The sequence below is a fragment of the Leiobunum rupestre genome, chromosome 9 (assembly GCF_980474605.1).
Source record: "Leiobunum rupestre chromosome 9, qqLeiRupe1.1.hap1, whole genome shotgun sequence".
In the NCBI taxonomy this organism is placed as follows: Eukaryota; Metazoa; Arthropoda; class Arachnida; order Opiliones; family Sclerosomatidae; genus Leiobunum; species Leiobunum rupestre.
Genome location: NC_143392.1, coordinates 13,082,765 through 13,109,697, shown reverse-complemented (window position 1 = coordinate 13,109,697; position 26,933 = coordinate 13,082,765). Strand labels below are relative to the sequence as shown.

The window sequence follows — 26,933 nt, the reverse complement described above, 5'->3', positions numbered from 1 at the left end:
TAAAAAATCGTGTTTACGTTTATACATAATTTATTAATATACACAAAAAAATACAAGACAATGATCAAATTCTTCTGGCTTTTCTTGGTCTTAATGATGATACTCTGGTATGATCGGTAATTGAAACGATGTTCATTCCACTCATCTGCAGACCTGTTATGGATGCCTAATGCAAACCCAAAAGTCAATTAGAAAGGGGTGCTGAAACTGCCCATGACCATTACAGTCCTCAGGGCATTGATTTACAACTAGGGTGTTCATAAATCAGCGTTAAGACATGAGATTTAACCAAAACCTAAGCGTCTGCACAAGCCTTTTTATAGCCAAACTGATTCTCAACAACAATGTAGTTGGCAGTAGGGTGGTTCCTAAATTCTTATTAAATACAATGGTTTCTTAATGAAGTTCCCCATCATAAATGGTTGTTTGCTAGTTTTACTAGGGGCAAGGTTTTGGGACCACGGGGCGCTGTAAGGAACTGTACAGTCGAATGGTTGGACCTGCCACCACCCTCCAACTGCTAACCAAGCAACCTGGTATAATAGTTAGGCTAAATCGAATAAAAGGCAACACTACGAAGTAGCACCTCGGGCAATTGTTTGCTTTGTTATTTAAGTGCGGTTAGGGGTTTTAGTTGCTGGTCTAATCCCTCCTAGGGTTAGGTTTCTCAATATTATCGGAGGCTAAATAAGTTCGCGTAGTGTGCGAATAAGGAAGTTATGGTTTTTGAGTGCAAAACAGTTCTTAGACCACAAGGGTGGTTCTCCTTTGGGAAATTAATTGGCACATGGCTAAGGCAGATCAAAATGGACCATATATATATTAGTGTCAATTAGGGCTATCAACCAAACGATTAAGAAGTAAAACATGGTACACTATTTGGTCAAGATGGCGGCCATGAGTCAATAGTGATGATGTCACGTGAAAGATAGGTTTTGCACTCAGACGTAGTGGGTCCAAAAAATTAGTTTGTTGTTTAACGACTTGTTATTGATGTACAAGCAAATCTTTTACTATAAAAGCTCACTCTTATTAAGGCTAATTTGGATAATCTATTTTTACGCAATTATTTTATGCAACTAATGTTATATTATTCCAAACCAAATTTGACATACTTTACATCAAACTTTTTTTTAAAACCATTATAGCTAATCCTAGTTATTAAACGTTATTTTGTATTATATTTTAAGATTTGTGGCATTTTCAATTATAACCTTGAAAGCTTAAATTAATTAGTTGTTGACACCAAAATGTTAACAAAATTAACCTTGATAATAATTTGCAAGGTAAAAAGCATTATATAATCAAGTTGGCCATTTTGTAATAGCAATACTTTTTTGATCCCATTAATTAAGGATTGTAATTTCCTTTGGTCATTTCAATAATAAGGTGAAATGTTACACCCTGGACTTGTATTATATATGAAAGTTATTTTGACCATTTATTATCTAATGCATAAAATGTATTGATCATTTCAACAACCAGGTAAATATGAAGTTTTTGAAGAAAACGGATTTAACCTTAATTTAAACCAAACATTTGAAATAGTCCAATACAGTTGCCAAATCATTTTTTAATCCATTTTATAATGTATTGCATACCATGTTAAAAATTTCAGCCATAAATTCTAACAGTAGGTAATTTTTCGCTAATTGGGGCTCATCTGTACTGTGTAGGAATAATACTCCTCTGAAAACTGCCTATATCTATAGAACTATTTTTTATAATTTTTTAGGTGCCTGGTTTTTGAAAGTTTTAATTTAAAATTTCTATGGTATTTTAATTCTATACAAGGTTGATAAAATATCAAACTGCAATTGATTATGCAATTATAAATATTATATATAATGATTTGATAAAAAGTATAATGGTTATAGAAGATCATGCATGGTTTAGCATTTGTAAAAGATCATGCATGGTGAACCATTTATAAAAATGGTTATAAAAAGTAATTAATTACATTTCTGTAAGTTGCAAGTCCAGTTTTAAATTCTCATAAAATATCAGGGTATAATATTTATATAACATTTATTTTAGCTTAAGGTATATTTATATAACATTTGTTAAAGGTCAAGGTATAATATTTATATTAGATTTATTTATTAGTATAATAGACAGGTCAGGCCTTCATTCAAATCGAAAACGTGTACACAATAAAGCAACGTCAACACTCCTTAAACTTTCACCTACACGTTTTCTAAAGCGGCTGTAATCTGTCTAATATTTACATGAAATTTATAAAGGGTCACGGTATATTTACAATAAATTTATAAAGGGTCACAGTATATTTACAATAAATTTATGAAAGGTCACAGTATATTTATTTTAGATTTATAAAAGGTCACTAAATTTATTTTAGATTTATAAAAGGTCACTAAGTTTATTTTAGATTTATAAAAGGTCGCTAAGTTTATTCTAGATTTATAAAAGGTCACTAAAATTATTTTAGATTTATAAAAGGTCACTAAAATTATTTTAGATTTATAAAAGGTCGCTAAGTTTATTTTAGATTTATAAAAGGTCACTAAAATTATTTTAGATTTATAAAAGGTCACTAAGTTTATTTTAGATTTATAAAAGGTCGCTAAGTTTATTTTAGATTTATAAAAGGTCGCTAAATTTATTTTAGATTTAAAGGTCACTAAATTTATTTTAGATTTATAAAAGGTCGCTAAATTTATTTTAGATTTATAAAAGGTCGTTACATTTATTTTAGATTTATAAAAGATTACAGTATCTTTTTTAGATTTATAAAAGATTACGGTATCTTTTTTAGATTTATAAAAGGTCATGGTATCTTTATATCTATATTTTAGGCGTTCACAGTATAATAAATATACTGTGACCTTTTATAGATATTTTACACTTATAAAATATCATATCTAAAAGGTCACATTTACATTAGAATTATAAAAGGTCATGGTATAATATAAAGGTGAAAACTAAAAGGTTAGGCTATAAATTTATACATTAGAAAAGTCAAGGGTATAATTTATAAAAAAAAACCCCCAGGGGATAAAAATAACTTCTAAAACATTTATATACTTGGTTTCTCGAAAAGGCCAGAGTAAACTATTTTAATTAGATTTATAAAAGGCAACAGTATAATTTTTAATTTATTTAATTTATAAAAATCAAGAGTATAACTTTCATATGATAACTCAATACATTAAATTCTAGCTGATAAGAATAGCCTATAAAAGATTAGAGTATAACTGTTATTTCTATAAAAGAGACTATGGTATAATGTTTATGAATTTCTATAAAAGTTGAGTGTTATTGTAAAAAGTTAGTTGAAACTTAACAGCTTATAACTAATGCGCTATTCGATTGCTTTGCTTCTAACTGGTTACAGAGCTACCACCAAAATTGAAAAATAATGAAAATTGCCTTTATGGTCAAGTAAGGAATTCTCTGAAACTAGTGATCAACAAGAAAACCAAACTATGTCTTAATTTGAGCTACATTATCCTAAAAATGAATCTTGTAAAACAAGTTATAACTATTGCATTTCTATCAGCCTTGACTATTTTGTTAAGTACCCTTGAAAAGTATGAAAGTTTGAAGTAAATATTATCTCTCCTATTTTCATCACCCTCCCATGACTTTTAACATTTTTGGCGCTGCTTAGTGGTTTTTTGAGAAGGTAGTCACTAAAATTGTTGGGATCTTCCACAAACAGCCAGATTTATCACAAAATTAAATATATAATAAAACAGGGTACATTGGTGAGAGCCCTGGGGGTGTGGATAATTGATACCTTCAGATTGAATATAATATCAAAAGTATTATATTATTCAACCAACAATCTAACAATATAATAATCTTTATCATTATTTGGTTAAGTTTTCAATAATCCCGATGGATGGATAAGGTCTATTTTAGGTACTTGTGCAGAGCAAGATATTCAGTACATCTCAACTTAATCTCCCTCAGACTGTTAAGCCTAACAATTGGCCTTGTCAGAAAAAAAAATGGTCAAATAAGTGTACTGAAGATGTTTACAGTGGGGTAGGCATAGTACCCACTCAAGCTAAGGGGGAGCAGTACTTCCTCCTGTGAGATTTTGCCCACCTGCCCAGTCCCCCTCCAATTGCACTAGTAATAAAAACTGCTTAGAAACGCACAAAAAAATTCAAAATCAATACTAGTTTGACCATAATTTTTTTCCACAACACTATATTCTTGGAAAAGGACATACATCAAAACATTGTATTGCATTTTATGGTTAGAATTAGGGTAGACCGATATCTAACAATTATTTACCACCGATATCTAACAGATTATTTACCACCGATAGCCAAGATTATTTACCACCGATAGCCAAGATTATTTACCACCGATATCTAACAGATTATTTACCACCGATAGCTAACAGATTAATTACCACCAATATCTAACAGATTTACCACCGATAGCTAAGATTATTTACCACCCATATCTAACAGATTATTTGCCACCCATATCTAAGAGATTATTTGCCACCCATATCTAAGAGATTATTTGCCACCCATATCTAACAGATTATTTACCACCCATATCTAACAGATTATTTACCACCCATATCTAACAGATTATTTACCACCCATATCTAAGAGATTATTTGCCACCCATATCTAAGAGATTATTTGCCACCCATATCTAAGAGATTATTTACCACCCATATCTAACAGATTATTTACCACCCATATCTAACAGATTATTTACCACCCATATCTAACAGATTATTTACCACCCATATCTAACAGATTATTTACCACCCATATCTAACAGATTATTTACCACCCATATCTAACAGATTATTTACCACCCATATCTAACAGATTATTTACCACCCATATCTAACAGATTATTTACCACCCATATCTAACAGATTATTTACCACCCATATCTAACAGATTATTTACCACCCATATCTAACAGATTATTTACCACCCATATCTAACAGATTATTACCACCCATTTCTAACAGATTATTACCACCCATTTCTAACAGATTATTACCACCCATATCTAAGATTACCAATACCGATATTTTTCAATAAATTAGCAATGCCAAAGGCCAAGGTTAGTGGCGCCATCTGCCTTGTTTTTGAGAATATAGGTTTCAAATATTGTGAAAAATCTGAAGATATCTGTATGGGGTAAAATCTGTAATTTAGACGTGAACAGCTTATTTGGCAAAAAAGCGATATCGGTAACCAATACCATAACGGATTCGGCCCATCACTGGTTAGAATCATCCAAATAGACATTGGCTCAAACTATTAGTTTAAGGTTCTCTAAGCTATATTTAAATTGATGGCTTTAGAAGCAGCTTCGGTTAATTATTTCTCTGAAGATACCTATGATGTCGTTTTTGAACACCTGCAGTACATAAAACAATAACCCTAATTTATTCTAATTTAGGTTTTGCTAGCACGCTAAATGTGATACTTGAAGAATTATTTAATGAGGCAACTGACAATTGTGAATGGCAAATTCTTATTAAGTTAACCTTCTATTCCACTCCAGTGTCATTTTAAGGCCATACGAGTTAATATTTGCATTAGCTAATCAAAATTACTCATCTTAAAATCTAGTTGCAATGCTTAATTGTATTTTGCGCTTTTTTGAAAGATCATACGATAAAAAAAAATCAAAAAAGTAATTAGTGAATAGTAATAAATCATTGCTAATTAAGTTAACTATAATAATGATTAACTCTATTTATAATGTCCAATTACATACATTTATAAATTTATCATATAACTTTTCTAACCTAACCTATTAACCAAATATCTAAAGACAATACAATGTTTTGGAATTACACCTTTCCTACGACTGGAACGTAACCATCATTCCAAGTTCGCAAACTTAATGGTTTTTAAGACGCACATAGAAAAATTTTACTTTAAAGCAGAAATGATAATCTTCCAGTACTGGGAGTAGTTTAGTGTGTAATCAAGAATTGGGAAAGGATCATTACATACTAAATCATCAAACTTACAGCTCTCCCAGCTCCCAGTCCTCTTATAACAACTCGAACCTGCTGCACTCCTTTCTCTCTGGCATTCTACAAAATAAATATTTTCTTTAAATAATGCTCAAAACTTTTACATGAATAGAAAAATGATAATTACCAAGCCAATGTTAATTGCCGTTGCTTGAGCAGCTACATTTGTTCCCTTTTTGGCATTTTTATATCCTTCAATACCCTGTATCAAAATGGAAGAATATTTTAAGTTTCAATTTTAATTCCAAAAATTATATTAAACTTCAAGTGCGATACTTACACATGATCTGATTGCCACAGAATGACCTGTAAAAGGTCAAAAGCATTAAAATAACAAACAAGAGCAAAACATGGCTTAACATAGAAGCTAATTCTTCAAGGTCAATTAAATAGTTTCTGAATTTCATCTCTACTTCTACAGTAAACTAACAATTTAAAGTCCCTTATGCTAACCTTTAGAATCGGTGACTGTCATGATTGTATTGTTTTTCGTAACTCTGATATAACATATTGGTATATCCGCAAAGCGAACACCATTAATAATCAAATCTGGGGTGTTCTCATCGGGAAACTTCACTTTCCTATTAGAAAATGTCTTTGTATAAAAACTAAACAATATAAAGTTTGTTTTTAATTTTTAATTAAATTAAGAAGATCCTATCTAAATAAAGTTTTTGTCATGGTCCCATCGGGTCACAGTTCAATCTCGCTTTATTCATACCAAACCAAAAAGGGAAGTGATGTGTGTGTGTGTGTGTGTGTATATATATATATATATATATATATATACACACTGCATCATGCAAAAAGATATGGTGTACCTTTGATAAAGGCAACTATAACCTTAGTTTTTATTTAATTTAACTAATAAACTTCATTTAAAAATAGATTGCATTTAATTTAAACTACACACCATTGCATTTAACTATAAAGCTGCAAACATTTTTTACTCGTCAAATGTAATTAATACCAAAGCGAGATCAAAGCCTTTTATTTGCAGAATTAGCAATGAAATCAACTATTTTAAACGTTAAATTAAGAACAAATGTTTTTAATTTGTGCTTCACATTTGGTTAATTACCATATTAAAGGAAATATTGGACTAAGTTACATTACTCTACCTACAATTTCTTAAGGTTACAGTAAAGTTTTTAAGTCAATAAAACAATTTAAATCTGCACTAAATTTTATTTCAAAATGGCCTTTAAATGCTAAAAAATACTACTTCCCAAGCATTTAAGTTTGGTACTAAGCTAGAGTTAATTTGCCCAGAAAGTCAGAGTGAATCAATTTTGCATGGTGCACTTTGTACTTCAGTTAGTGGGGATTTCGGTAGGGCAAGCTTTAGCATGGCATAGAGCAACGTCCGACATATTGGCTTCCCCGAATGGAGCCTTCCCTCCCAAGTCGCCGACGTTCAAACTCAAAGCCCAAAACAACAACTCGGCAGCCATCTTTAACCATTTCGGGGACTTCGAATTTTCCAACTTCCCCGACCTCAGAGTAGGCTTATATATATACAAAAACGATCATATTACGACGGTACATATAAATATTTTTGTTAATTCTGGTTTATTTTAAGTAATTCTTACTCAATTTTGTGGATATCTATACCCAAGCCCTTCTCCAGTTCCACGTTGCCCAATCCTTCATCTTTCGCAGGCATCGATTTGAGCCAAGTTTTACGATCGTCGTGCGCTAACATTTTGCGACTAGTTTGATAATTTCGCGTTAAAATACAATTACTTATCTTAAAATAATTAGATATTATTGGTTCTAAAACAGAAAACTTCGTCATTATTTTCCCTATCATGGCGATGAAAACGAACGACGTCCTTACTGTACGAAAGCTTTACCAAATCTGACTGACGTAACAAGTTCTCTCGTCGCATCACGTGTCACGGATCTGATCGATTTTTAGCATACTTCAGTAGAAAATCTACCATCATCTAAATCTGTAAAATACGCTTTTATTAAAATTTGAAATTTTATTTTAACTTCAAGTAATGAAATTTTAAAAATTTTATATTTAGAGTAATACTATAATATTATTTTCAATATTTTAAGTTTACATACAGTTTTCACTGAATGTTTTTTCTGGTTGGATAGTATTAATTCTCCTAAACATTCTAATAGGGAATCAAAATGTGCCTTACGTTCTACGACTACACGTTTACACGCAATGAAGTTTACTATTTATATTTTAAAAGTGCTCCTTTACAGAAAATTTACCTTATTTTCTGTTTAGTTCCACACCTAACAGATCTAAGATTACAAATCATATTTCCTAATAAAACTATTCATTTCCAAAATAAATAAAATATAAATAATAGCTTCTGTATTTTCATTTCTAGTTGTACCTCTGGAATAAATTTCAGTATTTCACAGAATGTCCATGATAAAATAATTATAATCATTATTTCCCTTTGAACTTTATTGTGGAAAATATAGAAGAGGAATAGCAACACTAACTCTGACAAAGTTTTAAAATATTTCTCCACGTTCGGAGGCGAAATGTTTGATATATTAATTTCAATAAACGAGGATTAAATCAAAACAATGCCGAAGGTTAATAGGCCTAAGCACCACGAGAAGAGAGATTTTACTAGTTATTCCTCTTTTATATTATTATGGCCTTACATCTCCTTCGAATCTTGGAGGTCTCAGCAGGTCTGGCTTGTACCTGAAGTTTAACACCGAAGCGCGTCTGTTGGAACAGTACTTAATCGTGATCAAGGCACCACCTTAGGCCCAAGCTTAGTCATCCAGCGACTTTTAATGCTTTTAAACAGGTGGCCGGGTTACAATGCGTAGAAGCATGAATATGAATAAATTCATGGTAGGAGGGTGGTGGCAGGCCCTTAATGCCACGTGAGTCAAAGGCTATCTACACTTACTATTACCGTTAACCTCTATACGGTTGTTTTGTAATTTTTAGTACAAGCTTTTTCAAACCTAAAATGATCGTTGTATAGAATGATTATATTTATATACTTAATAACTGACCAGTTGGCTTAAAAGTACAATTCTTTTTCAGAACCGATTTAAAATTTAAACCCTATTATTAAATTACCGATAAATAATAAATGAAATTTTCTTTGCGGTTTCTACAACCTACATTAGGGCTGTGCGAGTACTCGATCAGCATCGAGTATCCAACGATTTTTTAGATCAGATACTCGAACTCGAATAAGAAAATTTTAAATACTCGTCGATTATCGAGTATCAGAAATTTGCCTTAATCGGGTACTCGAATAACCCACCTGTAAAACTCACCAACTTGTTTTTTCCCGCCGAAATTATAAAATATTCAGGTAATCGACCATTAGTCGGGTACTCAACAATAATCTCTTTATCTTCTCTGGCGGACTGGGTCTAACATTTTGGGCTGCCTGCGGACCATCAGCTACGCCATTGACCGTGTCTGTCTGTCTGTCTGGGCTGCGAACGCATACGCATTTTCGGACCAAAGTGCAATCACTGCGTTCGCAGTTTCTTGGAATTAGGGAAAAGCTTTTCTCAACAGTGCCCCCTTTTTTTCTTTGGGTGTAGTATAATTTATTTTCAATTAGTGTTAGTATCGAGCGGGATTCGAACCCGAGCCCTCCTGCACGACAAGTGAGTGTTCTACCACAGAACTACGGATACTCGAGTACCAGAGCGGGTTTTTCTGACTACTTGACTACTCGAACAAGGAAAATTTCTAAATAATCTAATTCTCGACAACCCGACTCGATAAAAATATTACCCGACTCGACCACCAGATGAAAAATGTATTAATACTCGAAACCCGACTCGATTGCGTAAAACCACTACTCGCACAGTCCTAACCTACCTGTTTTCAAGAACAATGAATACGTTGTTATTATTGCAATAAACTGACATATATGATTTGCACCAACACAGGTGCGCGACATTATTCACTCTACTCTACTAACCTCCTTAATTATTACTAAGATTTACTGGTGTAATAGACTACTTACAAAAGTATGGCATTGAATAGACTCTACAACGCTATATCCTCTTTTATTGAAATGACGTAACAAACAGGCAAACACTTGTGATTCACATAACGTAACAGTGGGAAGTATCTTCATTACGCTTCCAATCCCCGAGCGCCATGAACATTTTCCCGGCTCTCGTACAAATGTACGCGTTTCTGTTAATATCGAATATATTTGGTAAGTATTTGAAGTTCGTAATTTGTGAAATTCTCTAATTTCATCTAAACTTTTATATTTCAAAGTATTCGTAAGTACTTGTAATCGCAAGGAAACGGAAAACGGATTTGTTTGCGTTTGCAATGAAGGAAGCTGCGACAGCTTGCCCAAAATCTCGAAACAGGCCATTGGCGAGGTTGTCCTGTTTCAAACTAGTAAACAGGGAGACGCGTTCAGACAAATGGATTCCTTAAAATTTCGAAATAAAATCCAGGCCATAGGTGACCCTTTATCTCCGCTGCTGTTTGGGAAAACAGAAAAGGCCAAGTTTGTTAACGGTATTTTGAATATGGGCAATTGAATTAATTTGAATTTGTTAAGAGTAACCTAAGCATCTTGCAGAAATTAGACTGAAAGCGTCAACCCATTACCAAAAGATTATAGGTTTCGGTGGTGGCTTCACGGATTCGACTGGTATCAACATCAATTCCTTACCTCAATCACTTCGGGAGACACTGATGAAATCGTACTTTTCGGACGAAGGAAGTGAATACAACTTCGGTCGAGTTCCCATCTCCAGCACCGATTTCTCTACTCATCAATACTCTTACGACGATGTCGTAGATGACTTCGAACTGACACATTTCTCTTTAGCCAAAGAAGATTACGAATACAAAGTAATTGCTTGAACTTGGGTTCTACGAGCTTATAGTTATAAAAATAATAATAATAAGCAGCCCGACAGGCCCGGTTTTGAACCCTTCTCCCATGTTTCTCTCAATAAGCTTATAGTTATAATAATAATTATAATAACTTATTGGGGCCCGGAAATGTTGTTTTTGCTGGAGCCCTGCTTCAACTTTGATTTAATAATGTAGCTATAACGACTATTTCTGAATAGATTCCTATCATAAAAGAAGCTTTAAAACTGCGCCCTGAACTGAAACTATTGGCCTCATCTTGGAGCTCTCCGTTTTGGATGAAGACCAACAATAACATGAGTGGGAAAGGAACTTTGAAAGAAGGACCGGAGTACACTACATCCTACACCAATTACTTGGTCAAGTGCGTTGCTAGTTCCTACAAGGGTAGTTCCTTACAAAAACCTAATTAGGCTCCAAAGATTTTCCCTCTCAACATAAGCTGATTGACAGAGGGGTCCAAGGCAATTCTGAGAAGTTCTGGGAATTCTGCTCTTATACGTTTCGTTATGGTTACATCCCAAATTCCACGTATATCACCATCTGGACGTTATAGATAATCGATTTTACTAAATGACCGAGGTTCAAATCCCGGAATTGAAGTTAACACTTTTAAAATATATTTTATGTATAAAAATGTAATAATATAATAATTGTAATACGTTTACTCGTGAATTCATAGTTTAATTTAGTACAAAAAATATTCTAGTTTTGGTACCTCAGGATGATGTTATTCTGAAAAGTATAACAGTATTAAATAAAGAGCTAACGTTACCATTGAAGATCCTAAATATGTTCATGATTTTGCAGATTTTTTCAGCAATATCAAGCGGAAAATGTAGACTTCTGGGGAATGACTGTTCAAAATGAACCCAGCGCTGGGCTTACTGAGAACTTTCCATTTCAAGCTTTGGGTTTCACTAGCCAAAGTGAAAACGACTTTTTAGGAAATTATCTAGGACCAGCTTTGAAACAGTCTAGTTTGGACCATCTGAAATTATTGATTTTGGACGATCAAAGGACGTTTCTTCCAGAATGGGTTAATAAAGTAAGTTTCTTTACGTCGATGTAAAATAAGTACGTTCTCCAAACGTATTTTCCTTCCAGGCAATGAACAGCGCAGTGGCCAGGCCTTTCGTCGACGGCGTGGCCTTTCACTGGTACTTGAACTTTAAAGCCCCGGCAACCATTTTGGACCAAGTTTACCACGATTACCCCCAACTGATCATCCTGCCAACCGAAGCTTGCGCCGGGGGTTTGAGTAGCAACGAACATGGCGTCCTATTGGGATCTTGGGAAAGAGGAGAGCGTTACGCTGCGGATATCATTGAAGTAGACAATAAATACTCTATAATTATCATCGATAGGTGTGTCAGTTAATAGAAATAATTACTGATCTGTGGAGTGACGTATAATTAACGTCATACTCAAAAAAAGATAAGAGACACGGTACAGCACACTGCTCGCGCTCACTATGACAGGTATTAGTCTGAAATCCACCAAAATGTGTGGTCAATCTAGAATTATATAAATATTATTATATGATGGAATATAGGGAACGTAGTGTGTTTCAAAATTTAGGAATTATATTAAAGGGAGTACGAACTAAATAGAAAAATCGTCTGCTATCACGAGCTTCAACTTGTTTTTAACGTAACCAGTGCCAGTTACCCCTAGCTTCTGTTAAGACTGTCAACCTTCTGGAGGAGTTGGTTTCCAGCTGTGAGGAGGAGGGTCTCCGTATGAGGCGCTGTGGCTCGCAAAGTGCCCATTGTCCGCTTTTTAGTGCCTTCGCTTCCGGGCGTCGCCGTTGGTTCCCGTTCTATGTGAGCTGGGTGTCTGTGGATGGTGTTATAGCATCTACCCTTATTCCCACAGCTGCGCGTGAGGTGGGTAGTGGTCGTCCCATTGCCACGCTTTTTGGAGGGTTGGGTGGCTCGCGTCGGGTTTGTGACTGTCAGCAGCGCATGGCTGTTTCGTCACCCATCCGGGCTGTGACCCGTGGGACATTTCTAATGACACCACCGGTGATATTGGATGATGCAATATCCCAGGTGTATCGGTATATCCAGTAGCGTAGCAATAGTGGTGTACAGTGGTGTACAGTAATGTATTAATCATATCTCTGGTATTCTTAACCGTATATTTGGTAGTATTAGTCTTATTATTCCGTAGTATTAGAAATTCTACGGCTAGTATTCTATAACCTCTCAAATTAAAAACTAATTATTTACAGTTTTCATTTTACAACAGAATTTTTAAAGTAATACTGCACTAAGTATCTTTCACGATAGGCAGATATTTTCCTCTGTAGTAAACGGTTTTTCTTCTAATGCCATTTTGTTAATAGATGTTTAATACATTGAGAGGGGGGTGCAAAACGGGCCCAAAGGCGTCAAGTAGTAGTTTTAGCACACCTTGAAATTTCATTAGAGGCTTTTCAGAACTTTAAGTAGCGGCTTCATAAATGTTTTAGGGCGCTAGAAGCCCCTCCTAAAACACCCTAGCGACGCCACTGAACCTTCCCAAACGACTACATAAATTGATCTTTATTAAATAGGATCTCCAGCATTACTCGAATGGTTGGGTAGACTGGAATTTGGTTCTAGACGAAGAAGGAGGACCTAACTGGTCCGGTAACTTCGCCGATAGTCCCGTCGTAGTCAACGCGAACAAGAAAGAGTTTTACAAACAACCCATGTATTACGCTTTGGCGCATTTCAGGTTAGACGCGGTCCTTTTTAGGGTACACGCATTCGAATAAACGTGGATCTTTATTTCATTAGCAAACTGTTACCTCGCGATTCTGTCAGGATTGAGGTTGACTTGGCAGGCCAAGACACTCACTTGCAAATGGTGGCATTTCGAAGACCGGACTTGGGATACGTACTCCACGTACTTAATAGGTCAATATTAAATCAGGTGTTTTTGGAGGTCAGATAGTCAATTAATATGTGGTTTTTTTACAGAAACGCCACCGCGGTTAAACTAAGGATAGTGAACGATTACGACAAATATGTGGAAAACGAAATTCCTCCATTCACACTGCAATCTTACCTGTGGTACTAATTTAAAACATCCATATATTGCACGCATTTCGTGTAAATGTATTTTTAATTCGTTTATTAAATACATATGTACATGGTACAATTAAGTATTGCAAAGTTGTGCCAGATAGAATTTCGACATTGAGCTGGAGCTTTGACAAAATGTAGATGTAGAAGATTAAGTATAAAAGCTAATTACCGCTCGTAAAAACATATCCTAGCTAAGCTTTGACGTTTTCATCATGGATAGAAAATCTTGCGTTGACGGCCCATGGCCATTCTTGGATTTTCTCTCAGTGTCGCCAACATCGAGGGCCAAACGGTTAGAAGCGCATATTTGCAAAAGTTGCTGCAGTAAGAACATTAAGTTATAGCATGAGTGTATAATTTTGTTACATAAGTTTGACATTTCTTATTCTTCACACGCAAAAATTTTACTGAGAGCTATTCATATGACAGATTGCATTACTGGCTTCGTCACCGTTTTCCGTCAGCTAGCTAACGCGTCACACGTAGCCTTTGCCAGCACCTCGCTAGGGGGAGATTTTCTTCTTATGATGACGTCACTCCGTTACTAGCTCTCAGTAAAATATTCCCCAAAGGGACAAACTTATAGAAGATATATAATAGACTTATGGTTATAGTTAATATCAGAAGTGCTTCAAGCTAGATGTATAGACGGTAAAATAAATGGGGTGGAATTTTTAACCGTCACTGCTACCTAGGAGCAACAAACACAAGGAGAACGCAGCTACCCTTTAAACACGCTAACGCAGTTTTGTGTAAAAATTTCATTGGACGGGCCTTTACGCTGAACGTTTTACGGAAAGGGGGAAGATAATTTTGGAATTTTCCCCTTCCGACGGCAGCAGGCACTAACCAATGAAAACGGTACACAAGAAAATGCACGACTTTCGACACGTAGAACTCGGCTATTATTTATTAGCAGTCGAAGCTTTAGTTATTATGGCAAAGGTATTATAAACCTCGTACCCTAGATTCGAAATAACTGCCTCGCGCGTAGTCAATAGTTTTTACCCTCTTCCTGCTGGCACTCCAAAAACATTAGCTCCATAGGTACCATGGTAACCAACTTTTATGACGCCATTACCGTGCTACACGCGATATAACGGGCTTTGGGGGAAAGAACTTTCCACGGAAGAGCTACGTGCAGTACGTCTATGGCAGCTGCCTGTGGAGAAAATCGTGGGAGGGTCCTTGATGGGGGGAAAGACGCGCGTAAAAGAGTGTATAACACACAGCAAGCGATAGAGGCTGATTTTTCGAGTAACACGTGCCGTCAATCAGAAAGCTCTCAGAATTCGAATCTAGGGTACCGTGTTCTATGTTATCTTTGGTTATGGTTATTTTTCCTTTTAGCAGTATTTATCATTAATATCATTATTATTAGAATAGTTATTAATATAATAAATTTTAACAGAGTCTTTATTATTTAATAATAATATACCAAATTATCACCGAGGCTTAGATTTTCAGAGATAGTTTGTATGTAAATTGTTAAAAACCTCACATACACTCGATAGAATCACTTTCAAAAGATTGGAATTAACTTCAAACCTTTTTTAAAACAAAATAACGCGAACCGTCCGTAAGAAGTCCTACGTATTGTAACCCGGCCACCTGTTTAAGGCATTAGAAGTCGCTAGATGACTTGGGCCTACGGTGGTGCCTTGGGTATTAGCCTAGTTTAAAAAAAAGTCATTTCGCGAACTCGTGGTAATAAACTATCTTGCCCTAAAATGACATCATTTCCGACTTCGTTCATACTAAGAGCAACAAACACAAGGAGAACGCAGCTAGCCTTTAAACACGCTAACGCAGGGTTGTGTACAAATTTCATTGGACGAGCCTTTACACTGAACGTTTTACGGAAAGGGGGAAGATAATTTCCGAATTTCCCCCTTCCGACGGCAGCAGGCGCTAAAGCGTCTAACCATTGAAAAATGTACGCAAGAAAATGCCCGACCTTTGACGGGTTACGTTCTCCTTGTGTGGGGTGCTGTGTTTGTTGCTACTAGGTTCTTATTGGTTTAAAAAAGTAAATCACTCGTGTGGCGTGAAAATAGGCTCTGCCCCACGTTTTCTCAGTGTATACCGTGGCTAATGATAGAGTTAAGCAGCACGTCCAGCCGCTGACCACTCTTCCCACCCGCTACAACCTTAGAGCCCGAACCATGCAACCAAATTATCCCGAAGTTTGACTTGTACAAAAACCAAATAAAGACATAAACACCTTGTTTCAATATAGTTCACATCTGTAATCTTATATCATACGTCTGTTGCGCTTTCTACTGTCCTGTAATTTCCTGTTCGACGGACGTTCGAGATAGATCATAGACGGCTTAGACCAAGCTGAAATTACAATAATTCCGGAGCGCTAGCTGCTTGTTTTTGTCAGCTTTGTCTTAGCCATCTATCTATAGCCTCGAATGTGAGTCTATCAGGCACTCGTCTTTGAGGAATCTGCTCCTGGTACCAGTGGCGTAACGACCACGTTTGCCCCCCCCCCCCCCGCAGGATATCAAAAGGGTCCTTTATAAAAAATAACTTTTTTATTGGTTATCAAGCGTTAGTACAATTTTCGTAGCAAAAAATTAATTCTTAAGACGAAAGGGCCCCCTATTTTGTGAAAATGTCATGGGCCCCCCCGCGGTCGCGGGCTCTGCGGGTCCCTAGTTACGCCACTGCCTGGTACCATCTTTGAGCTTCTAGACTATTTCCTTGAACCCATATACGTACAATAAGCGCATATCCACGTATTGGTTTTTGAGAAAATGTTCCATATTAGCTACAGACCGGATTCGAAAATTTTGAATCAATTCCTGGGATTGTCGGAATTTATATCTTTAATTTCAATAATTAAAAGCATTCGTGACGACAAAGTTTTTTTTCTCACTTTATTTGGAACAGTATCAGACCTTATTTATTCGTCCAAGATCAGACTATTTTTATAGTTTCCCTTACAGTACAGTTTACCGATGTTATGTGTGATGACGGCGTAATAACTCGGCCGAAACTAGTCGGGCTTAACTTTTAATAATAAAATTTTCTTGTGCACTTTTAACTATCGTTGTTTTCATTTTATTCAACATCTAAAACTGTTTGTCATTACTTTATTATGGCCAATGGTACCTGTTTGCACATGGATTAGAAAGTTGGTCTTATTCCATTTAATAATGAATGCCTCTAAGACAACTAGCTGAACATCCGCGCGCCTCAGCTAGTCTTTTAAAAAAACCTTTATCGGAGTACGGACCACTTAGAAACGGCCGTAACAAGATAAATAGACGGAGCCACCATCTAATGATAAAGTTTACCCGGAGTTCTGAAATCCGATATATAACCTTGGAGAAAGGAAGTATTCTGGAGTGGAAAATCCCATAGCGGTAATAAGAACGTCCTTTCCCGCCTATTGCTGTTAGAATTACCCAGACTACCCCGGTTAAACCGGTTTTTGGTCGGACGTCAGATTTATCTGCCATCATTCTGGCTTGATGACGTCCGACCAAAAAGAGCATGATGGGAATTTTACAAAGCCGCAGGTGGCGCTCGACTTTTCCACTCCAGAATACTTCTCTCCTCCAAGATATAACTCTGGTTTTAATATTCCCAACTCATACAATCGCTTGAAACCAGTTTCTATAAATTTGATCTGTTGAAACTGTCATTGAAATCTACTTACTCAGAGTTTTAAGTTCTAGTGGGAGCCTGGCTAACGGTATTCAACGAGGCTTACCTTTGTTCGCAGGGGGGCTCCCCACGGCGTCAAGGCGCACTGCCAATGGGAGATACCGAAATGTAGAACGGCTAATCTCAGGTACGAAGAGAAATCGGGAGCCATATAATGCCAGTCCAATGAGCGATCCTGGAACCACACGCTGCCATTGTTTTGGCTCTTCTCTATAAATTTCGAGTCTTAGCGCCGGTTCACGTTGTGGCTCAAGTAAATTTAGTAACCCACCTATTAATCCGGCAGTCGTAGCTGCCGGAAACACGACGCACACCTTCCCGTTGCCCTGGCAAGGATCCAGGAGGAAAGCTCGACATCTGTCCCTGAAGCGAGGTTTCCGAGGTCTGCCATTCACGGCTTCATCATCGACGGAATCGCTCTCAATGTCCAAAACCGTCGGTAGTTGAGAGTGAATTCCTTGTCTCTTCGGCGTCACTCGAACCAACTTCTTCAGCGAATTTATTTCGATAACTCCTATCAAGGACGCCTCACCTACAATTGGTGTGTTTCTTTATCGAGTACTAGCAAAAGTGACATAATTACCTAAAGTGTGACAATCGGACCTATTTCCTAATTAATGTTACGAGCGAAATACAAGTTGGGAGGGGAGAAGGGGAAGTATGCCTTGGGGAGGGAAGGAAGTTAAAACCAACAAATAACGCCTCATAGTGAGGAACGGAGGAACTAAGTAGCACTGGTCAAAGTTGGTGTGACTTTTCGTCATTCTGTGGAGATGCTATCGCCATCTACCTACGATATAATACCATAGACTAAAAAAGATCCAGAAAGACGACAGTAAATGGTCTTTTATGCGGTCGATCTCGAGTCGAGCATTCATTAAACCTTTAGCATACGAAAGTGTAGGGATTGTCACACTTTTGGTAATTATGTCACTTTTGGTACTAGTCTAAGAACCTTAAAGTCCCATTATTGACCAAAGTCAACAAGCCAATGAAAATTACTACCGTTTGTTTTTTAATTCCTACATAAAAATAACGTATATAGCGCCCAAGTATAAATACAATCAAGCTTGTACTAATTAACGGCAGGGACGTTTCGGCTCCCCTCTAACGTAAAACCCATTTCTTCCGATCCCTCTTTCGACTAAACAATACGTAACTGTAACTTGCTCTGCGCAAACGCGAAGGTATCAAGTGCGGCCATGTTTAAAAACAGCTTGTTCCGGGATTTCGTAGTAGGGTAAGAAGAGTAACACTATGACGTCATTTTACTCCGATTTCGTGCTGGCGAATCGTTCGAGTCTGAATAAAAATGTTTTTCCAAAACGGCTGCCTGTGGCCTTTTTAGCAGATAAATTTGCTCTGCGCAAACGCGAAGGTATCAAGTGCGGCCATGTTCAAAAACAGCTTGAACCGGGATTTCGTAGTAGGGTAAGAACAGAAAACATTTCTGGTAAGAAGAGAAACACTATGACGTTATTTTACTCCGATTCCGTGCTGGCGAATAGTTCGAGTCTGAGTAAAAACGTTTTTCCAAAATGGCTGCCTGTGGCCTTTTTAGCAGATAAATTCCGACAAAATCCGATTTACTCTCTTAACACCTCCTTTTCAGAAGGAGTAAAAAGAGTAACCCCAATACTCCGGAACAAGCGAATAGTTTCTGGGCCGGAATAAAATGTTTTAAGTTAAAAAGAGTACACTTTTAGTTCGAGAACAGGCGAAAATAAACCACATTCTATTTGCGTGTATGGTTTTTAAATATGCCCGCTCGTTGTGAAATCTTCGCGTTTGCGCAGTCACTGTTACACCTATTTTCCCGATAGAGGGATACGAAGGAGAGTTTTTTCGCGCTGTATTAATTAGTCTAAGTCCCTGTAGTAATTAGTTCAAGAATCAAGTAACGGTATACAAAACTGTCTATATCAGTAAATATTAATGTTAGTCTACCGATCACGTTTTACCTCTGTTGAAATTCAAAACGTGAACCTTCGAAGCTAATCAACCGGTACTTTATATTAATAATTTTCAGAAGCACCTGCGATTTTCATGGTCCACTGAATATGAATGCCGTCTGTCGCGGCGTAGAACATTTTCATGTCAATTGGCAACAAGCAACCATTCCTCTACGAAAACAAAAGCCAAATATCAAAGACCTCGTAACTGACGCGAAGTAATTGTTTCAACCAGAAATATATAATAGGTCTCTTACGAGAGAAGCATCCATCTATACGTACTTTAACAGGGTTCGTACAAAATTTCCGGAATTAAATTTCCTGACACTTACAGGTTTTCCCTGACGAATTTGCCAAATTTTGCTTGACAATTGTTGTAAAATAAATGAATGGTTTGAGGTAAAATCTTTAAAAATATTTATGATGTATTTTTAATACATCTTTCAAAAATTTATTTGACGGTAGTTTTGACTGATTTTTTTTGGGACCCATTTTAAAATTCCCTTACTCTTTTGGACCATTTTCAAATTCCTTGACTTTTCCCTGACATTAATTTTGGAAACATTTTAAAATTCCCTGACCCTTTGGAAACATTTTAAAATTCCCTGACCCTTTGGAAACATTTTAAAATTCCCTGACCCTTTGGAAACATTTTAAAATTCCCTGACCCTTTGGAAACATTTTAAAATTCCCTGACCCTTTGGAAACATTTTAAAATTCCCTGACCCTTTGGAAATATTTTCAAATTCCCTGACCCTTTGGAAACATTTTCAAATTCCCTGACCCTTTGGAAACATTTTCAAATTCCCTGACCTTTTGGAAACATTCCCCGACTTTTCCCTGACCTTTTGGAAACATTCCCCGACTTTTCCCTGACCTTTTGGAAACATTCCCCGACTTTTCCCTGACCTTTTGGAAACAATTTAAAATTCCTTGACTTTTCCAGGTTTTCAAGGCCGTGTACGAAACCTGTTTAAATGAAGCATGTAAATTCGCCGGCTCTAGGAAATTTCCTCGTCAAACCGCGGAAGTGTATACCGCATCAGGCAGGCTGAGCATTTACTGCCGACTAATTTATAAGCCATATCCCGATGCAATTGTTTTATAAATATTATGTATTTTGCACAAGTCTATCTTCCGAATCGTATTTTGGAAAATCAGACGGAACCAGCGAATAAAATTCTTCTTCTATAATAGGTATATTATACACTTCTGATTAAACGTTTCACCTGCTCCCAGGATGCTAGCGTAACTTTATCAGCTGGTTCTTTTTCCACGACCGTCACAGAGTGAACGAAATCTAATTTCTCTGAAAGGCTTTCCTAGTTAATTGTAATAACAGTAAGACCCAAAAAATTGGAACCATTCCTACCTAAATGAGTAACCATTCCCAGAGTAATGTTGTCTATAAACGCGGCCATAGTTACTTAAGCCTAACGTTAGCGAGGACGCAATAATAATCAATAAGTTAGTCGGGTGGAACTTTGGGTAGGTGAAATAGGGTCGATATGTAAAATAAAAGGCGGGAGTTTTCTTTATTTAAAACAAAGATCGCGCTACGAAACGCGTCTTTTTAAATACATTATAAGGTACTACATAACATACATTAAAAATAAACCGGTAAATATGTCCTTAAATAACTCAATCACACCCGAAATATGCGTTTGGCTTACAGTTGAGATTGGTATGGTTGATTATGTAATTGTGCCGAGGCCCGCCTCGTGATGGATTGAATTTGATCGAGATGGCATCTAAAAATACCAGAAAATAATCTCTTGGGTTTTTTTCCGTAAATAATCTCTAAATAATTTCATTGTAAAATAAATTTACAAGTCTGGTAGCCTCGTGACATCGAGGGACAGAAATCTGCTACGTTTGGCGTTGGTCAGGACGACATTCTTGTTGTCGTCCATGTAGCTGAAAACAGAACGCGCGTTAAAATGCTCATTCGTGGTGCACTGGTAAACTACAAACAAACACTTACCCAACATTTGCGTTTCCGTTTTTATTTTGCTGAAGAATTTTATTTTTGCATAAAGGACTTATTAACCTCTCGTCAATATTATGATCTTCCTCTGAAAGTTATGAAAGTTCAGATTGTTAGATTTCGAAAGTCAGTGGTTGAAAAACGCCTTTCCCTATTTCATACACCTACGTCAATTCCGTCTTCTCTCCCAACCTTAAAGAGTCACAAAATCGTTTAAAATGTGAGGGTGGAGATACGAAATCACGTTTTGAGAGCTAGGGTGTGCCTGAGTCACTTATGACGGAAGAGGAGGAGCTACCTAGAATTCTGAAACAGTCCGAATTATTCTAACGATTCTGTGGACCTTTATAAGGGAAGACAATAGAATAGACGATGTTATGACGCAGGGAGAAGGAAATGTCTACCCATCGACTTTCGGAATATATCTATTTAGTCTTCAAACCAGGCAGGCGTCAATATTTACCTAAAAATATTCCCCAAATTAGGGCTATCACCGTGGTGATCATGAAACCCAGGGGTCCGTACCAAAGAGGGGACATCCGGTAAAGCGAAAATACGTGTCTGAAATTGAAGATAATGGATTAATACTTACGCGCAATATTTCACAGAAACATAGGTATTTGAGTTGGTAGCCTTCCAACTAACCAATCAGGGATATGGATTTGTAAACAGGGCCGTACAGAGACTTTTCGGAACCCGGGGGAAATTATGTAATCGCGCATCCTTCTGTTCTAACAATGCGTGTGGCATCTTTGTCGGGCCTAGGGGTTTTGCCCCAATGTTCCTCTATGTACAGCCCCGCTTGCAAATGGCCAAAACAATTAAGCAGCAAGAGCGCTCACGAGGTTCCGAAGTTGGTGACGTTCTCCCAGTAATTCGCGATAAGGATGGTATTCGGCCACATGTAAAGACGCAGTGTTTCAAACTCGTCTTCTTCCGTCGAATTGCTAAAACTGTCGGTGATGTTGGTCAGGTTGCAACCGCTAATCTTGAGGGGTAAAGTCGCGTATTCTATTTCGGTGATGAAGGCACCGATGGTGATCCACAATGTCAATACAAGTCCAATTATCATGGAAACGAACGCCGCCTAAAGGTCAAACGGGAACGTGATGATGGAAAAAAACGATAATGACACCAAATTAAAAACTACGACGACTCATCATTTCCGATGTCACTTCAACATAAATATTTTCCTGGTCGTTTCAAACAATATATTTTCTTTATAGGCTTGTACTACGTGCTTGGAGATATTTACCAAATTATTAACTCTCCTCGAAAACATGCCCAAGCACAGAACAGCGAGTAGAGGGCCTCCAGCCGCGCCGACCATGGATTGAAATACATCGGTAACGCCACCGAGTATGGGTACCACAAAGGTCACACCGATACAAATTAACCCAAATACGAGAGCTAGGTTAAAAAGAAAGGTTATCAAATCATTAAAACTGAACTTTTAAGTAGTTCCAGGTTAGATTAATAACACTCACTGAAAACCTGGCATTGGATGACGGCCATCTTTTCGGTTTTGCACCACTGCGGAGTGATTTCTTTAACTAAATCGATGACCGCTACAGCGGCGAAGGAGTTGATGTACGAAGACAAGGAACTTAAGGAACCGCAAAAGATGCCTCCGACGGCTAAACCTTTCAAACCGGGAATGCTCCGATCTAGAGCTTTGGCGATGAAGAACACTAGCAACTAAAACGAACAAATTGGTTAAAGCCTAATTTATTGGTAGGCAGCCGAAAAATGCCTTGGAGAAGCTAGTGCCGTTACGCCACCTATACTTGTTTCAATCGCGAATAATGAAATAAGTAGGTTTCGAATATATTAGGTAATTTGGACAGTTAGCCTTTTTTTTGTTTACACAGAGCCATGTAGCGGCCAACGCGAAAAGTCTATAACCTGTTGGATTTTCTTCTACTATGCAGATCCGCTGTTATAAAACACAAAGCGTCTGCTCAGCAAAAGAAAATCCAATAGTTTGCTTCTCGCGTTGACCGTGGCTCCATATAAACTGAAAAGGCTAATTAAACAGTAATGTAAAAAAGTAATTTATTCTGTAATTAAGTTAGCTTTCGGTAATATTTTGTTTCGTTGTGTGGATTGTTTAATTATGGATTTTGGTTCCGTGATTCACATCGCTACTCACGTCGTCTGGGTGTTTAATTCTTTGGCTGAACAGGGGATCGCATTCTTCAAAGTAGGCAAATATGACTAAAGAAGCTCCAGCCAAAAGAACGGCAAATACCATCGTCATGATAGCGGCGGTGTACAAGGTTCTGTATAAAAATTTTGTGTTAATGATAATTATAAACTCCTGACTCAATATTAAAAAATAGATGTGTACTTTTTCACATCGTCAAAGCTGTTTACGCAGAGCAGTCTTTGAACGCCGGCCTGACTGGCACACACGGTACTTATGGACAGTAGAAATCCGTTGATCAGAATGGACCAGATGGAATATCGCGTTTCGTCGTCCTCCGTCAGTCTGAGATTGTTGGGATTTTAAAAATACATTAAAATCTTGAAACAATTGTTGAAAATCAAAGAAACACTGACTGGAAGGTTTGCCATCTTTGTCCGTTTTTCGCGATTTCCAAGACATCCTTGTCATTATTGTTTAAAATAATGCTACCTTGTATGATGACAACCTTAAAGGCGCTTATTTATCAATATCTATACCAATATTAAATTTGGAAGTTGTACCTACCACGAAACATATTAACATAAAGATCAATTGAAGGGCATCGGTGTAAATGATAGCTCTCATACCACCCTAGAAAAATTCGGAGCCAGTCTTACAAAATTGAATGTCACGAAACATATAGAGCTTTAAACACTTACCACGAAACAATAGAAGATGACCAACCCACCTGCAACGATGACTGCAACCCAAAAGGGCAAACCGGAAACTGTTCCCAAAGCGGTTGATGGCACGTACAGAACAGCGGCTAAGTACAACATCTGGAAAATAAAAGTCCAACTGATTGTGCGCCTATTGCGACGAAATAGAAACGGAATAACGATAACTTACGTATCCAACTAGATAAATAATGGTAAAAAATACCCTAAGAGCCGAGCTAAAACGCATTCCTATGTACTGAAAAGAATAAAAATGGTTAAAGCGATAAATTACCTTTTGTAAAAAGGTTGGCGCACTTACTTCGTTGAGAGTAATGAATGGATACTGGAAAAATACTGGAACTAAGAGGTAAAGAGCCACGATACACGAAAATGCGGCTCCAACTTTGAGCAAAAAGTACTGGAGTCCGTAAAGGTAAATTTCACCGACGCCACCGGACATCGCAACGGCGGACAAAGTCGTGGCGACCAAGGAAAAACCAACTGGAATCGGGGCCATGACTCTCTGTCCTAAGATATAATTCTCGACGGTGTTGTCTTTGGGGCCCTTGCCCCCCAAAAGCAGCCCGGCACCGGCGCAAAATATCTGCATTCCTATCACCACTATATAGTCGTAAACAGTTAACTTTTCGATCATCTTCGCCGTAGAGAAATGCTAAAAGTGTAAAATTCGAAGTATCCTCGGCGATATTCGGCAACTCGCGAACTTTGGGCGAAAAGTGTCGTTCGAGGTATAACTATAACTTTGTAGCGGCCGCCTAAGGAGATGATGTCCTACGCCCGAGTTATCTTACCAATCTGAAATTTGACCATCGCGTATAAGGGCTATACCACCACCGACGGAAAGCGGAAGTGACGTATTCCCCACATTGTGCAATTCGTCGTTGACGTAATTTTGCCAATTCATCAAGAGACGTTCATTGGAGAGTAACGAAAACGAATGCACTTTTTTAGCTTAGCCCTCGACTATATTCTATGCAAATGATGTACACGCTGGTAAGCCCAAATCATTCTTTTCTACAGGGGATGAATGGAGTCCTACAGAGAAAATTCCTAGTTGAAAACAAAAACTGCGAACAGACATATTGAGGCGCATTCGAAGGAGGCGGGATTTTCCGCTTGGCGTTTTAGCTAAAACTAATCGGTTTCTTAATGAAGGAAGTAATCGATACGGACCGCGCGATTGACATTTTTCGCGCTTCCCAGAATGTTAGGTAGAGTATATAAAGGAAATGACTAGGGAACAGCTCCCTTCGCGGCTCCTCCTCTACCCGACTCACGGTTTCAATGTCGATCTATTTCGCTAATTACGTATGCTTTAAGCGTGATCCCGTTATTCTGTGGAACTAGTAACTATTGCCGCGATACACGACGAGGATAATACGCATTTATTTTTGGTTTTAGCCAGTTCACTCTGGAATATATTTCCGGAGATAAATCGAGCTAACGAATAACTTTTCCCCGTAAAACATTGTCAATTGTTTAAGAATTGTTTTCAAAATAATGATGTTAAAGGTATCGAAATTGATAATTTAATAGGGTTAGTCCGAATAATCGCGATTAAAAAGCCAGCAGATTTTCAATTACGGCCTCTACGTTTCGTTTAAGATATTATGAAAAGAAAAAGCACTATCATCATTGCCAGTAAAAAAGTACTCATCCCCAACCTTAATTTTCTAACATCTGTGTCTAACTTATAGCAGAATTTTCTACGAAGGTCAAATTGCATCGTCTAATGGAATAGCTCGCTAAATACAGCGTGGTAATGTTCTAGCATCGGGGTTTTTTAATATTATATTTCGTGCTTCGTTATGATTTGCCTATTTCCCTTCATAAGCACGTTGGTTTATGAAAAACAAAACTTAAATCCATGTATTAAGTTTAAAATTTTGATTTTGTTGTGACATTAACGTCTCATAATCAAAATCGTATTCCCTCGAGGGGCTAACCACTCTTAGAAAGTCTGTACACCGGATTACGCTTAGATTAGCACTGCCAAAGGCAGGGACTTCAAAGATTACGCGTAGTCCCATTAGTACAGTCAAAGGTACGGCTCTGTACACCGATTACGCGGAGTGATCAGCCCCTCGTATTCCCTGCCGCTGATTTTCTTACGTCACAGATCCCACAGAAATTGGTCCAATTTATTCGCTTCTCTTTAGAAATTAGTAAATACTAAATAGAGTAAAGATATTTTGCCAGATTACGCCAGAGTTTAACCTAAAGCACATACCCTCTGCAACGTTGCGAGTGCTCCCGCAACGTTTGTATCCCGTCGTGTGAACAATTACCGTTGCGCGTCCCAGCGTTTCAGATCGCTTCGGCTGAACCACTTCGTCAACCATTTTGGCAGCGACTCGTAACGTCATCGAGTCGGTTATTGTGAACCATGAGCCTTTTTTTCTTTTCCAAAAATCGTCAATCATGAATTTTTTTTCGACTAATAAAATTTTTATGCCTTTTTGAAAATGTCTCGCAACTTTTTGTCTATTTGTTTAAAAAATACAACAAATTT

The 26,933-nt window shown here is 37.2% G+C and overlaps 4 protein-coding genes across 6 annotated transcripts; 1 reads left to right on the top strand and 3 right to left on the bottom strand.

Moving 5' to 3' along the window:
• Nucleotides 1-12: 12 nt before the first annotated feature.
• Nucleotides 13-7,890, bottom strand: mRpS11 (mitochondrial ribosomal protein S11). Its single transcript, XM_090158583.1, has 6 exons — nucleotides 7,588-7,890; nucleotides 6,449-6,576; nucleotides 6,276-6,301; nucleotides 6,123-6,197; nucleotides 5,990-6,055; nucleotides 13-166 (listed from the first exon to the last, which is right to left on the bottom strand). Exons 1-6 carry the CDS (start codon nucleotides 7,806-7,808, stop codon nucleotides 65-67), a joined length of 618 nt encoding a protein of 205 aa, XP_090014709.1. The 5' UTR covers nucleotides 7,809-7,890; the 3' UTR covers nucleotides 13-64.
• A 2,210-nt stretch (nucleotides 7,891-10,100) lies between these two features.
• LOC149926600 (putative glucosylceramidase 3) lies at nucleotides 10,101-14,006 on the top strand. The gene is made up of 9 exons (XM_090158817.1): nucleotides 10,101-10,176; nucleotides 10,242-10,493; nucleotides 10,558-10,832; nucleotides 11,057-11,220; nucleotides 11,667-11,904; nucleotides 11,964-12,188; nucleotides 13,417-13,580; nucleotides 13,643-13,762; nucleotides 13,826-14,006. The coding sequence occupies exons 1-9, from the start codon at nucleotides 10,116-10,118 to the stop codon at nucleotides 13,923-13,925; spliced, it is 1,599 nt and encodes a 532-aa protein (XP_090014943.1). The 5' UTR covers nucleotides 10,101-10,115; the 3' UTR covers nucleotides 13,926-14,006.
• An 8-nt stretch (nucleotides 14,007-14,014) lies between these two features.
• LOC149926599 (tubulin polyglutamylase complex subunit 2) lies at nucleotides 14,015-20,998 on the bottom strand. 2 transcript variants are annotated; one of them, XM_090158815.1, is made up of 6 exons: nucleotides 20,939-20,965; nucleotides 20,796-20,875; nucleotides 19,650-19,737; nucleotides 17,886-18,146; nucleotides 17,661-17,824; nucleotides 14,015-14,252 (listed from the first exon to the last, which is right to left on the bottom strand). In XM_090158815.1, exons 1-6 carry the CDS (start codon nucleotides 20,952-20,954, stop codon nucleotides 14,121-14,123), a joined length of 741 nt encoding a protein of 246 aa, XP_090014941.1. In that variant the 5' UTR covers nucleotides 20,955-20,965; the 3' UTR covers nucleotides 14,015-14,120. The 2 variants fall into 2 exon arrangements, with proteins under 2 accessions (XP_090014941.1, XP_090014942.1); XM_090158816.1 differs by lacking the exon at nucleotides 20,796-20,875 and having other exon boundaries at nucleotides 20,939-20,998.
• Nucleotides 20,999-21,139: 141 nt separating this feature from the next.
• On the bottom strand, nucleotides 21,140-26,682 carry LOC149926598 (sodium-coupled monocarboxylate transporter 1-like). Of its 2 annotated transcripts, XM_090158580.1 has the most exons (16): nucleotides 26,652-26,682; nucleotides 26,534-26,593; nucleotides 24,720-24,901; nucleotides 24,591-24,656; nucleotides 24,401-24,520; nucleotides 24,267-24,332; nucleotides 24,116-24,207; nucleotides 23,904-24,044; nucleotides 23,706-23,835; nucleotides 23,041-23,251; nucleotides 22,809-22,963; nucleotides 22,396-22,640; nucleotides 22,017-22,114; nucleotides 21,551-21,641; nucleotides 21,397-21,483; nucleotides 21,140-21,317 (listed from the first exon to the last, which is right to left on the bottom strand). In XM_090158580.1, the coding sequence occupies exons 3-16, from the start codon at nucleotides 24,858-24,860 to the stop codon at nucleotides 21,236-21,238; spliced, it is 1,725 nt and encodes a 574-aa protein (XP_090014706.1). In that variant the 5' UTR covers nucleotides 24,861-24,901; nucleotides 26,534-26,593; nucleotides 26,652-26,682; the 3' UTR covers nucleotides 21,140-21,235. The 2 variants fall into 2 exon arrangements, with proteins under 2 accessions (XP_090014706.1, XP_090014705.1); XM_090158579.1 differs by lacking the exons at nucleotides 26,534-26,593; nucleotides 26,652-26,682 and having other exon boundaries at nucleotides 24,720-25,197.
• Nucleotides 26,683-26,933: the final 251 nt, after the last annotated feature.